At 49.8% G+C, this 15,457-nt stretch overlaps 1 protein-coding gene across 1 annotated transcript; it reads left to right on the top strand.

The window, feature by feature from the left end:
- The first annotated feature begins 1,105 nt into the window (after positions 1-1,105).
- Positions 1,106-15,032, top strand: zc3h12ab (zinc finger CCCH-type containing 12Ab). Its single transcript, XM_055054973.1, has 6 exons — positions 1,106-1,175; positions 1,548-2,000; positions 10,044-10,183; positions 12,381-12,615; positions 12,696-12,796; positions 13,185-15,032. The coding sequence occupies exons 2-6, from the start codon at positions 1,612-1,614 to the stop codon at positions 13,973-13,975; spliced, it is 1,656 nt and encodes a 551-aa protein (XP_054910948.1). The 5' UTR covers positions 1,106-1,175; positions 1,548-1,611; the 3' UTR covers positions 13,976-15,032.
- The last annotated feature ends 425 nt before the right edge of the window (positions 15,033-15,457 follow it).

Here is a 15,457-nt window from a genome sequence, read left to right as displayed (position 1 = left end):
CAGTTTTAAATTTTAATTCGGTTTCCAGCTGATTCATCAGAAACCACAGCTGTACAGTTATGCTAAATAATATTCTTTCATTTTAAATCTGCTGAAACATAAATGCTGTTTTCTGAGGCTCGCAGGTGAAGCTGAGGATTCAGTTCAGGTGTTTCAGTCTCTTCTGATCAGTCGGGTTCTGCTGCAGCTGCTGCTGCTGCTGCTGCTGCTGCTGCTGCTGCTGCTGCAGCTGCTGCTGCTGCTGCTGCTGCTGGTACTGCTGCTGCAGCTGCTGCTGCTGCTGCTGGTACTGCTGCTGGTACTGCTGCTGCAGCTGCTGCTGCAGCTGCTGCTGCTGGAGCTGCTGCTCAATTTGCATATTGCAGTGAAATTGTGCTGCAGGCTGAATGCGAGTTGTGCAACCTGTTTGCTGGAACCGATACGATTCTGGAACCAGACGATCTGATTGGCTCCGATCGGTTCTTATTGAAACACATTGATCTGATTGATCTGATGAATTTTCTCCTCCAGCTCAGTGAATCCCAATAAACTGCAAACAGGAAGATCCAGAGAAAAACTCATTGATTTTGTTTCTCTGAAGATTTTCAGCAAAGATTCAATCAGATGAATCAACTGTCGTCATGGTTACCAATAATGAAACTATAGAAATGACAGAAAATCAAACATTATGAAGAGAATTCAGATACAAATGGGATTAGAGTGTAATCTGGTGCAGAACGCCTCTATTATTATTATGATTATTATTAATGTGTTGATCTGAACATGTCAGTGTGTTTAACGCTCTGGGGAACAGAACCTTCAATGTTTCTGGTAGTTTTTGTGGCTCTAAACTGTTTCTTTCATGGAGGGGCCCCGGGCCGGGAGGGGGGCCCCGGGCCGGGAGGGGGCCCCGGGCCGGGAGGGGGCCCCGGGCCGGGAGGGGGGCCCCGGGCAGGGAGGGGCCCCGGGCAGGGAGGGGCCCCGGGCAGGGAGGGGCCCCGGGCCGGGAGGGGGGCCCCGGGCAGGGAGGGCAGGGAGGGGGGCCGGACGTCCCGCGGAGCTTCTTGTGGCTCCGCCCCTGCGTCACGTGACCCCGCATGTTGCTGAGCAGCAGAAGAAGAGCGGCTCTCCTTCCGCGTTCCTGCCAGATTCGACCGAGACGCGGACCTGGAGGGACAGACACAACTGGGGAACAGGTGAGCTGCAGGCGGCGGGTTCGACCCGGTTCGGTTCGGTACCGAGACTTTCTATCCGCTTTTCGTCCGTAACTGGACCGGAACCTTTACTGCTAGCAGCTTGAGAGACTTTTAGGTCCGGAACCTCCTCCGAGTCACAAATGATCAGGAATATTGATAATAAATCTGAAAGTATTGACAGATCGATGACGTTAAATCATGAAAGTTTTTCTTTTTTCTAAACGTGTGAAATTACAATATTAAAACTGATGAATTATAATGAAGTCATGATTAATATTGATAATTAGTTTATTCTTCAGTGTTCGCTCATCAGATTATAATCTCAGATTATAATTAGTAATAACTAAATATGAAGCGTTTCTCTTCCTGCAGATTGACCCCTGACCTCCGACCCTGACCAGCTGTTTTCCAGCAGGTCGGTCATGACGGTTCTGATATGAAAGCCGAAGCGGGTCCATTTCCAGCTGCCGAGCCGTGGAGCAGAACCGCCGCCACGCAGCCGGACGAGGGGACGATGGCCTCTGACCCCCAGCTGGACTTCTTCCACAAGCTGGGTTTCTCCACGGCTCAGGTCCGGGCGGTCCAGAGGAAGTTCGGCGCCGACACCGACAAGGTTCTGGGACAGCTGGTCCTGGTCGGAGCCGGCCCGCGGACCGCCGTGTCGGGCCTGGTGCCGCGAGGCGACCCCGAGGCCCCGGGGCCCGAGCTGCTGATCCCCGTCCCCGACCCGCCCACCCGGAACCAGAACCGGGACCAGAACCGGGACCAGGAGGACGGAGACGCCCTGAGGGCCGTGGTGATCGACGGCAGCAATGTCGCCATGAGGTGAGAACCTGGAGGTCAGAGGTCAGGGACTTCATTCTGTAGTTCATCAGTACCGAATGAATGAATGAATTTCATTCATTCATTCATCTCATGTTTCATTTTCCTCCTTAAATCTTTAATCCTTTGATTATTGGACCCAGATGTTACACAGAACCAAAGAGTTCTGGTTCTGACCCGGTTCCGGTCCAGTTCTGGTTCTGGCTGTTTTTATTGATAAGTCAAAGGGTTCTGGAGGAAACTTCCAGAACCCGTAAAAGTTTTCACACCTGCAGCTCCAAACTCACTAGTGGGAATCTGAAAAGTGTGGCCTGCAGCTGCCTCTCTGTGGCTGCAGGTTTCAGTTCTTGACTTTGACTAGGCCGTTCTAAGACCTGAATCTATTCCAATCTAATCGGGCCCAGTGGTTCCGACCCGATCAGATTCAAACCGGCTGGAGAAAACAACCTCAGCCAAACGTTTCACTGAAATCTTAATTTATTTTTTAAAATTTGTGTTTCGTTCAGCAAATTTATTTTCATGATTCCAATTTCCAAACTTTCTGGGCAGAAGCAGCTGCTGACTTTCCTCATGTAGGCTGGAAAACCAGAGGTAGAGCGATTCCCTCCTGAACTTCAGGAGGTTCTGATGAGGTTCTGGTGAGGTTCTGGTGAGGTTCTGGTGAGGTTCTGGATCTCCTGAACTCTGCAGCAGCACAGAGAGAAACTGGGTCAGTTGGTGGGATCGGGTAAACAGAACCGTGTGAAGTTTCACTGCAGACTCTGAACCAGAACCAGGTTCTGCAGCCCGACTGGTTTGGACCCGGGTTGTTCCGGAGGTTTCCTGACGAGTCAAAGAGCCAATCAGCTGCCGCCTGGAGGTCAAAGGTTATAGATCGGAAATCTCCGGTAGCAGAATAATTCATACAGCAATAAGATGTTAGTCGATCAAAGCTAATCACAGAACTGATCAATAAACAAATCATTATTGTTGCTGATTCTTCGCTCCTGTTTCTGCCTTCCTGGTGTAAAAGCAACTGGTTCTGATCCAAGTTCTGCTGTTTGTGGCATTGATGGATGCATTATGTATTGGTTGCTATTTCATGACCGTTTGGTTTTTTATTCTTAACCTTTGATACTTTGTCTTCTAGTTCTTGCTGTAACATCCATTTGGGATACGAATATCTGAATCTGATTGGTTGTAAAAGCGCCAGCTGGGCTTCTTAAAGAGACGGTAACCTGAACTCTGCTCAGCCTCGGCGCTGTGAAGCTCCGCCTCTCCATGCAGGCTCTGACACGCCGCGGCTTCTTCTGCTTTATGCAAATCAGATGTGTGTGTTTGGAGCGCGGCAGGAACCGGCCCGGCGGTAGGAACCGGCCCGGCGGTAGGAACCGGCCCGGCGGTAGGAACCGGCCTGGCGGTAGGAACCGGCCCGGCGGCTCCTCAGAAGGCTCGACCGAACGCCCGCCGATCGGGACGTTTCCCAGCGACCGGCTGACAGGAAGAGACGATTCTGTTCCTGTCAGCGGGTTGAGAAGCGATCAGCCTGAAGCCTGAGGGAGGAACGAGACGAACCGCTGGACGATCTGCTGCTTCAAACATCAGACCATCCAAAGTCTGATCACCAGAATAACAAGCAGATCTCACACAGCGTTACAGACACTGGAACAGGTCCTGATCCAGGCTGGGGTTCCTCAGGGCTGAGTCTCCACAACCTTATTCTTTACTCTGATCATGTAAACTGGACCTGCTCAGCATGGACTGAAAACAGTGATTATTATTATTGATCAGGGCCAAAAGTCCCATTTATCAATGATAAAAGCAGAAAGAGTCCTGCTTTTATCCAAAGCCGCTTGTTATTGGAGCGGTTCTGGTTCTGTTCCTGTCCGAATTCTGCAGGTTTTTCCTGAACAATGTTAGTTATGAATATTAATAACCCAGAGCAGCAGCTTGTCCAGTCTGACTTTATCTGCTTTTATTGAAAATGTTTGGTGTTTTCTAAAATCCCTCCAGAGTACGGAGCTCTAATAGTGCCCAACATTCATCCACAAGGCTTTGCTTCAGTTTTCTGCTTTTTCTCTGCGGTGATCCATGACTCGGTCCGGTTGGTTTCTGAAGCTTCAGGCTGAACGGATCCTGGACGTCGGGCTTCATAAAAACCTCTGGACTCTTTTTCACCAGCTGAATTTCTGCTGGTCACAAACGGCGCTGACCTTTGAGGGCTGGGAACATTTAGCTCTGCTTTGCATAAATCTGAACATGAAAGCTGTTTGTTTTGGATGAACCTGATAGTTTCCTCTGGCGTTCACTCACCTCTGGGTTTCATTCTTTTCACTCAGTTATTGTAGTTTTTGTTTTAGACGGATTCAGCAGCAGAGAATCCGGTCCGTCGGTCCAGTTCATTGCTTCCTCCTCACCAAGTCCACTTATTGTAGTAATCAATTATTCTGATAATCAGAACAAAAAAGGACAAATTCAGCATATGTTTAATTTAAAATATGCTTTTATAAAGCATATTCCATAAAATATTAGAAATGTTTGGGAATGAAAATAAATATCACAATTAGCTTTTTATTTGTAAGAAAATGAACATTTTAAAAGGCAATAATAGCGTTCAGTTGGTGAACGTTTGAACATTTCTATGATGAAAGGATGAAAAAATCTAGCATGAGAAAACCTCAGCTGATCAATACAGAGTAGGATCAAATTATTGATTAACGATTAATAACTGGATGCAGACAGTTAATAGGAGATGAAACTAAAACTAAAAAACAGATTTAAGGTGAAAAAATCTCAATGTTTTGGTTTGTTTCAGTAATCGGCTTGAAAACACTGATTAACCGATTGATCATTTAATTAGTCATTGATTAATCATTTCAGCCTTAACACACACACACACACACACCCACACACACACACACACACACACACACACAGTCTGGAGAGCTGCAGTGGCTGCTGATCAATAATCAGGTAATAAATCAGTATTTTTATCAGTTCAGATCTAAACCTCAGCAGGACGATTCGCTGATCAGTCATTACACATTATGGCCTAGTTAAAGCTCGTCAGACATGCTGTGGAGCTTAATGGACCAGAACCAGGACCAGAACCTCTATCCTGTTCGCATGACTTTAAGAACTTCTGTCTTAAAGTCATCGGTTAGCTAATCAAATGACAACTTTGATTAGCTAACCATCACCATGAGAAGAGTCCAGTCCAGGGGGTCAAACTCCGGTCCTGGAGGTCGGCTGTCTGTCCTGCAGCCTTTAGCTGAGCCTCTGCAGCACCTGGACAGAATAAAGAGTCATTAAGGTTCTGGAGAACCGATCCACACCAGGAGGCCATGAAGCCGTTTCATTCCAGGGTTTTGTTCCTGCGGCTCATCTAAAACCTGCAGGACGGCCAGCGGCGCTAAGGACTGGAGTTTGACACCTGTGGTCTAGTCCAATCACATCTAACTATAAGCCCCGCCTGTTTCTACTGTCAAGATTCAAAATATGAAAATCTGATAAAATATTTACTTTAATGTAAAATCATTCAAAAGAACAATAAACATATAGTTAATTAATTAAGATAAATGTTGTCATTTAGGGGCGGGGCTAACTGCTGCAGGTGGAGCTCGACCAATCAGATTCAACTCCAACTATGGCGCAGTTTAAATACTAAACATTGCAACATGAAGAGGAAGTTAAATTGAATTACATCCATAAATCAGTTATGGATGTGTTTGATTATTTCTGATTTAGTTCATTGGGTGACGTTCAAATCGGGCCGAGTCCGGGTCCAGCAAGTTCTGGTCCAGCAGGTTCTGGTCCAGGATGTTCTGGTCCAGGATGTTCTGGTCCAGCATGTTCTGGTCCAGGATGTTCTGGTCCAGGATGTTCTGGTCCAGCAGGTTCTGGTCCAGGATGTTCTGGTCCAGGATGTTCTGGTCCAGCATGTTCTGGTCCAGCAGGTTCTGGTCCAGGATGTTCTGGTCCAGCAGGTTCTGGTCCAGGATGTTCTGGTCCAGCAGGTTCTGGTCCAGGATGTTCTGGTCCAGGATGTTCTGGTCCAGCATGTTCTGGTCCAGCAGGTTCTGGTCCAGGATGTTCTGGTCCAGCAGGTTCTGGTCCAGGATCTTCTGGTCCAGGATGTTCTGGTCCAGCAGGTTCTGGTCCAGCAGGTTCTGGTCCAGCAGGTTCTGGTCCAGGATGTTCTGGTCCAGGATGTTCTGGTCCAGGATGTTCTGGTCCAGCAGGTTCTGGTCCAGCATGTTCTGGTCCAGCATGTTCTGGTCCAGCAGGTTCTGGTCCAGCATGTTCTGGTCCAGCAGGTTCTGGTCCAGCAGGTTCTGGTCCAGGATGTTCTGGTCCAGCAGGTTCTGGTCCAGGATGTTCTGGTCCAGGATGTTCTGGTCCAGGATGTTCTGGTCCAGCAGGTTCTGGTCCAGGATGTTCTGGTCCAGGATGTTCTGGTCCAGGATGTTCTGGTCCAGCAGGTTCTGGTCCAGCATGTTCTGGTCCAGCAGGTTCTGGTCCAGGATGTTCTGGTCCAGGATGTTCTGGTCCAGCAGGTTCTGGTCCAGCATGTTCTGGTCCAGGATGTTCTGGTCCAGCAGGTTCTGGTCCAGGATCTTCTGGTCCAGGATGTTCTGGTCCAGGATGTTCTGGTCCAGCAGGTTCTGGTCCAGGATGTTCTGGTCCAGCATGTTCTGGTCCAGGATCTTCTGGTCCAGGATGTTCTGGTCCAGCAGGTTCTGGTCCAGCAGGTTCTGGTCCAGCAGGTTCTGGTCCAGGATGTTCTGGTCCAGGATGTTCTGGTCCAGCAGGTTCTGGTCCAGGATGTTCTGGTCCAGCAGGTTCTGGTCCAGGATGTTCTGGTCCAGCATGTTCTGGTCCAGGATCTTCTGGTCCAGGATGTTCTGGTCCAGCAGGTTCTGGTCCAGGATGTTCTGGTCCAGGATGTTCTGGTCCAGCATGTTCTGGTCCAGGATGTTCTGGTCCAGCAGGTTCTGGTCCAGGATGTTCTGGTCCAGGATGTTCTGGTCCAGCAGGTTCTGGTCCAGGATCTTCTGGTCCAGGATCTTCTGGTCCAGGATGTTCTGGTCCAGCATGTTCTGGTCCAGGATGTTCTGGTCCAGCAGGTTCTGGTCCAGGATGTTCTGGTCCAGGATGTTCTGGTCCAGGATGTTCTGGTCCAGGATGTTCTGGTCCAGCATGTTCTGGTCCAGCATGTTCTGGTCCAGGATGTTCTGGTCCAGGATGTTCTGGTCCAGCATGTTCTGGTCCAGGATGTTCTGGTCCAGCAGGTTCTGGTCCAGGATGTTCTGGTCCAGGATGTTCTGGTCCAGCAGGTTCTGGTCCAGGATGTTCTGGTCCAGCATGTTCTGGTCCAGCATGTTCTGGTCCAGCATGTTCTGGTCCAGGATGTTCTGGTCCAGGATGTTCTGGTCCAGGATGTTCTGGTCCAGCATGTTCTGGTCCAGGATGTTCTGGTCCAGCAGGTTCTGGTCCAGGATGTTCTGGTCCAGGATGTTCTGGTCCAGCAGGTTCTGGTCCAGGATGTTCTGGTCCAGCATGTTCTGGTCCAGCATGTTCTGGTCCAGCATGTTCTGGTCCAGGATTTTCTGGTCCAGGATGTTCTGGTCCAGGATGTTCTGGTCCAGGATGTTCTGGTCCAGCATGTTCTGGTCCAGGATGTTCTGGTCCAGCATGTTCTGGTCCAGCATGTTCTGGTCCAGGATGTTCTGGTCCAGCATGTTCTGGTCCAGGATGTTCTGGTCCAGCATGTTCTGGTCCAGGATGTTCTGGTCCAGCAGGTTCTGGTCCAGGATGTTCTGGTCCAGCATGTTCTGGTCCAGCATGTTCTGGTCCAGCATGTTCTGGTCCAGGATGTTCTGGTCCAGGATGTTCTGGTCCAGGATGTTCTGGTCCAGCAGGTTCTGGTCCAGCAGGTTCTGGTCCAGGATGTTCTGGTCCAGGATGTTCTGGTCCAGGATGTTCTGGTCCAGCATGTTCTGGTCCAGGATGTTCTGGTCCAGCATGTTCTGGTCCAGCATGTTCTGGTCCAGGATGTTCTGGTCCAGCATGTTCTGGTCCAGGATGTTCTGGTCCAGGATGTTCTGGTCCAGGATGTTCTGGTCCAGGATGTTCTGGTCCAGGATGTTCTGGTCCAGCAGGTTCTGGTCCAGGATGTTCTGGTCCAGCATGTTCTGGTCCAGGATGTTCTGGTCCAGGATGTTCTGGTCCAGGATGTTCTGGTCCAGCAGGTTCTGGTCCAGCAGGTTCTGTCCAGGATGTTCTGGTCCAGGATGTTCTGGTCCAGCAGGTTCTGGTCCAGGATGTTCTGGTCCAGGATGTTCTGGTCCAGGATGTTCTGGTCCAGCAGGTTCTGGTCCAGCATGTTCTGGTCCAGCAGGTTCTGGTCCAGGATGTTCTGGTCCAGGATGTTCTGGTCCAGCAGGTTCTGGTCCAGCATGTTCTGGTCCAGGATGTTCTGGTCCAGCAGGTTCTGGTCCAGGATCTTCTGGTCCAGGATGTTCTGGTCCAGGATGTTCTGGTCCAGCAGGTTCTGGTCCAGGATGTTCTGGTCCAGCATGTTCTGGTCCAGGATCTTCTGGTCCAGGATGTTCTGGTCCAGCAGGTTCTGGTCCAGCATGTTCTGGTCCAGCATGTTCTGGTCCAGGATCTTCTGGTCCAGGATGTTCTGGTCCAGCAGGTTCTGGTCCAGGATGTTCTGGTCCAGGATGTTCTGGTCCAGCAGGTTCTGGTCCAGCATGTTCTGGTCCAGGATGTTCTGGTCCAGCAGGTTCTGGTCCAGGATGTTCTGGTCCAGGATGTTCTGGTCCAGCAGGTTCTGGTCCAGGATCTTCTGGTCCAGGATCTTCTGGTCCAGGATGTTCTGGTCCAGCATGTTCTGGTCCAGGATGTTCTGGTCCAGCAGGTTCTGGTCCAGGATGTTCTGGTCCAGGATGTTCTGGTCCAGCAGGTTCTGGTCCAGGATGTTCTGGTCCAGCATGTTCTGGTCCAGGATGTTCTGGTCCAGCATGTTCTGGTCCAGCATGTTCTGGTCCAGGATGTTCTGGTCCAGCATGTTCTGGTCCAGGATGTTCTGGTCCAGGATGTTCTGGTCCAGGATGTTCTGGTCCAGCAGGTTCTGGTCCAGGATCTTCTGGTCCAGCATGTTCTGGTCCAGCATGTTCTGGTCCAGGATGTTCTGGTCCAGCATGTTCTGGTCCAGGATGTTCTGGTCCAGGATGTTCTGGTCCAGCAGGTTCTGGTCCAGCAGGTTCTGGTCCAGGATGTTCTGGTCCAGGATGTTCTGGTCCAGGATGTTCTGGTCCAGCAGGTTCTGGTCCAGCAGGTTCTGGTCCAGCATGTTCTGGTCCAGGATGTTCTGGTCCAGCATGTTCTGGTCCAGCATGTTCTGGTCCAGGATGTTCTGGTCCAGCATGTTCTGGTCCAGGATGTTCTGGTCCAGGATGTTCTGGTCCAGGATGTTCTGGTCCAGCAGGTTCTGGTCCAGCAGGTTCTGGTCCAGGATGTTCTGGTCCAGCATGTTCTGGTCCAGGATGTTCTGGTCCAGGATGTTCTGGTCCAGGATCTTCTGGTCCAGGATGTTCTGGTCCAGGATGTTCTGGTCCAGGATGTTCTGGTCCAGGATGTTCTGGTCCAGCAGGTTCTGGTCCAGCAGGTTCTGGTCCAGGATGTTCTGGTCCAGCAGGTTCTGGTCCAGCAGGTTCTGGTCCAGGATGTTCTGGTCCAGCATGTTCTGGTCCAGGATGTTCTGGTCCAGGATGTTCTGGTCCAGGATGTTCTGGTCCAGGATGTTCTGGTCCAGGATGTTTGGTCCAGGATGTTCTGGTCCAGGATGTTCTGGTCCAGGATGTTTTGGTCCAGGATGTTCTGGTCCAGGATGTTTTGGTCCAGGATGTTCTGGTCCAGCATGTTCTGGTCCAGGATGTTCTGGTCCAGGCTCGTAGGATCCGGGTCCAGCATGTGCAGCCCCAGAACCAACATGCGGGTCAAACTCCGGGCTCTTTGTTCTCAACCAATTCTTTTCCTGGTTTTTGTGTTTTCCTGTAGCCATGGTAACAAGGAGGTTTTCTCCTGCCTGGGGATCCAATTGGCCGTCAACTTCTTCCTGGACCGCGGCCACAGTGACGTCACCGTGTTCGTCCCGTCCTGGAGGAAGGAGCAGCCCAGACCGGACGTCCCCATCACAGGTAGGAGGGCTCCAGGTGTGGCTCAGCACCCGGTGCTGCAGGGGCCCGGTGTGCCTGGGGGCCCGGTGCGCCTGGGGGCCCGGTGCGCCTGGGGGCCCGGTGCGCCTGGGGGCCCGGTGCGCCTGGGGGCCCGGTGCGCCTGGGGGCCCCGCAGCCGGTGGAACCTGCTCTCCTCAGCGAACAGCTTCCAACACAGAACGACTGCTGCAAAACACGGGGCGGAGCGTCTGGATCAGAACCAGTTTGAAAATGAAAACTTCTGTGTCCAGAAGCAGAACTGATGAACTTCCTCCACTCTGCTAATCCACTAGTCAGTGAGCTAATCATTAGCTTAGCATGTCTGCTAACTTTGCTAATGTTTGACACACCAAACGACCCGTAAATTAATTTTTTCAGATGAATTCTGAAGTATTTTCTTGGCTGTTTCATAAACTGTCAGTTGAACAAAGTTCAACAGATGTGCTTTGATGTTTGACTCCAACTAGTTAGACTTTTGTTTTAATGCTCTTATTTTGAAGTCTGTTTAAGAGGCGGTTCTGCTTCCTCTATGTACAACAAACAAATTATGTATCCAGAATATGACACAACAAACGACAGAAGAAACAAACACATAAAAATATTTACACACATGAATTATTTTGAGAGACTGCTCACTTCTCCACTCGTGATGCAGGAAATGACGATTATTCTCTACCCAGAATGCATTGCTATAGTTCAACAAGAAACAGTTTCAAATGTATTAAGTTTATAAAACATCCACATTAAATGAGCAGTTTAGAATTAATCTGGAAAGAATAATGTAGGGAAAGCTAAACTTCTGCTAAACACCACATTGGTTAGCTTTTAGCATTAGCAGAACTAATGTTGACAGCTAGCATTTTAGCTAGCTGTGGCCAAAACCAATCAGGACTTTTTATGTTTTCAACAAGAAAACACCAGAAATGTAAAAAAAAATCACAGATAGAAACCATTTATAAAACCTTTAAATCAGAATAACTCGCAGCTAAGCTAACATTAGCCTCTTGATGGTCCTCCAGGTTCCTGCTCTGCAGAAGAACCGATCCATCTGTCATCAGTTCATGATTATTTTCTCATATTTGGTCTCAGACTGGATCCTCAGAGACTCTGGTTGTCATGGAACGCCGTTGACGTCTTAACTTCACCAAACGTCAAACTGTCCCAGTCTTCATCCTGGCAGAATGAAGCAGTGGGTTTGTGGCGGGGTGAAGCTCGGTGCTGAGCGTCGCTTGGTTCTGCAGCAGGACGTGGTTAACGGTGACGCTCTGATGGGAAAAACCCTCGGGTCACTTCTCCGTCATGTTTCCAGAGTGAACAGCTTTATCTGCTCTTCTTCTTCTGAAATCATGACAATAAAATGTTGTTTTTTCCGCTGGTTGACACCAAAAAGACGAGCGCGTGCCGCAGCTTCATCTGGAGGAAAACGCTGCTGTTTGCATCATGAAAATGAGCAGATTGTTCATGCAGATAAACTGCAGGATGTGAGTCTAACTAACCAGGTCACATCAGACTGCAGAGAAAAACCCAATTCTACAAGAAACAGCAGCAAGTTTCCAGAACCTGGCACGGAGTCAGAACCAGAGACTGGAGTCGTAGTTTAGGACTCAAACGAGATGAAATGACCTTGAAACTGAAATTCTTTCCTTTCGTTACGGACGCTTTCTGATCCAAACTGTTTCCCTGGAGATTTATAAACGCCTGTGAGTTTATAACTTCACCTGAACGCAGCTATGGACCCAGAGGTCAAAGGTCAGGGTCAGAAAAAACTGGTGCAGGTCACATGAAGAAGCAGCTGATCCTGACCGACTGTTGACTCAAAAATCCAACATGGCCGCCTCCAGTGGAGAAAGGCTGCAGGCAAACTTTTTTTTATGAAAATGGAAATTATAGATTACATTTTTTAAAATTGTGATTTAATTGATTATGTTACTTATTGTGACAGATTTCCACGGTTCCAACCAGAATTGATCATTTATCGCATCGATTGATTTATTGTGAAAACATGTATTTTATTTAGACTTTTGTTTTCATTTTCAGTTGCTGTTAAAAGAAACTGACTGACATGTTTTAACTTCTATTTCCACCATTTCCTCCACATGAAAGCATGTTGCCGTTACAACGGCGCCCCCTGGCGGCGGTGCAGGAAGCTAACAGCGCGAACGTTCTGCCCTCTGAGCAGATCAGCACATCCTGCGGGAGCTGGAGAGGAAGAAGATCCTGGTGTTCACGCCGTCCCGCCGCGTCGCAGGGAAACGCGTCGTCTGTAACGACGACTGCTTCATCGTGAAGCACGCCTTCGAGTCGGACGGCGTCATCGTGTCCAACGACCTTTACCGCGACCTGCAGGGCGACAAGCCCGAGTGGCGCCGCTTCATCGAGCAGCGGCTGCTCATGTACTCCTTCGTCAACGACAGGTGAGCGACAGGGAAGCTCCGCCCCCTCCGCGTCCCACCGCCAGACCGGGTTTCACTGACGGCTCGCTTCCTCCCGCCAGGTTCATGCCGCCGGACGACCCGCTGGGCCGACACGGACCCGACCTGGAGAACTTCCTCCGGAAGTTCCCAAAGGCGCAGAAGAAGCCGGCGTGTCCCTACGGTGAGACGTCACTTCCTGCTGCGGCAGGAAGTCCTCCAGTCTCAGGCTCCACAAACAGGAAGCAGAAACATTCAGCTGAGGGTCCAATAGGAGACCAGAATCTGATCTGGTTCTACCGGGTTCAGATGGGACCGACCCAAACGCCCAGAACCGATCAGATCAGAACCGGTCCCTCTCTGCCTCTGCTTCCAGGTAAACGGGTCCGGTTTTGGCCGGGTTCTGCTGGTCCAGTCGGATCTCGCTGACCGGGCCTGGACGGGTTCTGTCAGAGGAAATGTTTTAGTTTGTGGATATAAACTATAAATTTAAATTGAGTTCTGATGCGGTTCTGTGAGGCCCGGTTCTGGACGGGTCGGTCCTGACAGAACCTTCTGGTTTCTGCTTCCAGGGAAGAAATGTACGTACGGGACCAAATGTAAGTTCCTCCACCCAGAGCGGTCCAAACAGAACCCTGGCCCGGTTCCGGACCCGAACCCGTCTCTGGTGGACGACCTGGCCCGGAAGCTGACTCTGGCCCACGGCAGCGGTTCTGGAAGGAAACCGGAACCGGTTCGGTCCGGACACCGCTCCGGCAGGAAGTCCCAGTCCACAAAGGAGAGAGCGGGCCAGCATCCGGGTCGCGGACCCGTCCGGAACCAGGGCTCCCAGGACCAGCTGGACTCCGGCCTGGGATCCATAGACAGTCAGAACCCGTGGAGTCTCCCCGACCCGAAGTACGCCGCGCCGTACGGATCCGGGTCGGTTCGGTTCTGCAGCTGCTGCTCTCACGGCACGTTCCAGATGGTTCCGGCCGACCCGGCCCGCTACAACCCGACCTGGTACACCAGCTGTGGCCCGGTTCCGCTCAGCAGGCTGGCTCGCAGCGAGCCTCCGGACTTCCAGCACCACAGAGTCCAAACCCACCAGCAACGGTACTGGTCCGACCCGTTCGGACGGATCCCTGAGGCTCACGGCCCGGCAGGGGACCAGGACTCATGGGAGACTGGTCCGGGTCCAGAACCGGGTCCAGAACCGGGCCCAGAACCGGAGCAGAGAGAGGTGGTCCGAAAGAAGCTCCTGGCCATCTTCAGCGCCCAGCTGGTGGACACAGCCATGGACCGGTTCCCCCAGGTTCTGGACCCGCAGGTTCTGGTGGCAGAGATCCTGGCCCTCCAGAGTCAGAACCGGTCCCTGAGGTGAGTCCAGTCGGGTCGGACCGACCCTCAGACCAGCATCAGTTGTGTTTTGGTATCGTGGTATCCACCTGGGAATAATCCCAGCGCTCTGGATCCAGACCGGGTCGGGTCAGATCGGACCGGGTCGGGTCAGATCATCTGATACAAATTGTATCTTTATTTAATTAATGTAACTAACAGGCCTGAGCTTGGCCCGTTTAGAGATTTACCGGGTCAGAACCTCCAGAACTCTTTCCTCCATGATGTTCTCATTCAGACAGAATCACCTCGACCTTTGACCCAAGTCATAATAATCATTTATATCAAATAAATTCATGTGAAAATTAATGTAATGTTGTTTAGGCCGACTGGTCCGGTCCAGATGAGCAGAACCATGAGGTTCTGACCAAACGGGCCTCTAAACCGACCTGTGATAGAATCTCATTTTCATGTCAGGAAATAAGGAAGTATTGTTAAATCAGGCCAGAGGGGGCAGCAGTGAGCTGCAACGCGCTGCGGTGGAAATCATGGCAACAGTTTGTAAATCTGTCTGGAAGGTGCTGGAAGGTTCTGGAAGGTACTGGAAGGTTCTGGAAGGTTCTGGAAGGTTCTGGAAGGTACTGGAAGGTTCTAGAACGGTTTGGGTTGAAGAGGAAAGTTTCTTGACCTCTGGAACCGTTTTAATCCGATTGCACTCAGATGCAAACATGTGTCTCCTGTTTTGTTGGGTTAGTCGAAGTGTCTCTGCCAAATAAAGTCCAATAAAATAATCTGAACCGGTTTGGACCAGACAGGTCAGCTGGTTAGCTTGAGCTAATCCTGCATGGGAACTGATTCTCTGGGAATTATTTTTAATTTTACTCTTTTTATTTTCTTATCTTTATTTTATTTGTGTAAAACTATTCATTGTTCTGTTTTATTTTTTAATCATTTGTTTGTTCACATGGATGTAAAACTAAGTGGCTTATTATAAAAACAGCATCTTAATAAAGTCCATATTTTACATGACTGTTGACAGAACCTGTACATTTGTGTAAAGCTTTAAAATCTCTGAAATAAAGTCTTTCATTTTTCCATTTTAACCTTTTTCTGTTATTTCTTCTTGACTTTTGCTCCATGGAGGTTTTATGATTATTTCACTCTTTCAGGTTTTTGTTGCATTGATATTGTGGGACAACAATTGGACATTTCAGCAGAAACACAAAGTTTCCTTGTATCATCTTTAATATTTGCATTATTTGTCAGGTAAAATACATAAATGAACACCCAGTCTTGTTTCTACATTGCATTACTTCTGATTAGTAATTTCTTCAAAATGACTAAAGCAGGAACTTCTAGTCTAAGTCCAACTGAAAGAGAAGAGTTTCTTCAATGAAATGGGATTTTGAAACTATGACTGTTATATTTCTTTAGTTGTGGGCAATCCTTCTGTTCAGATAATCTAATCCGGTCACAGATGATGGTCAGCCATGAGAGGAGTCGGGTCAACGGAGCGGCCTCCAGTTCT

Source organism: Poeciliopsis prolifica, unplaced genomic scaffold, assembly GCF_027474105.1.
Source record: "Poeciliopsis prolifica strain line A6 unplaced genomic scaffold, Auburn_PproV2 SCAFFOLD041, whole genome shotgun sequence".
NCBI lineage: Eukaryota > Metazoa > Chordata > Actinopteri > Cyprinodontiformes > Poeciliidae > Poeciliopsis > Poeciliopsis prolifica.
The sequence above is the reverse complement of the archived record's forward strand: the minus strand, read 5'-3'. Positions and strand labels throughout refer to the sequence as shown.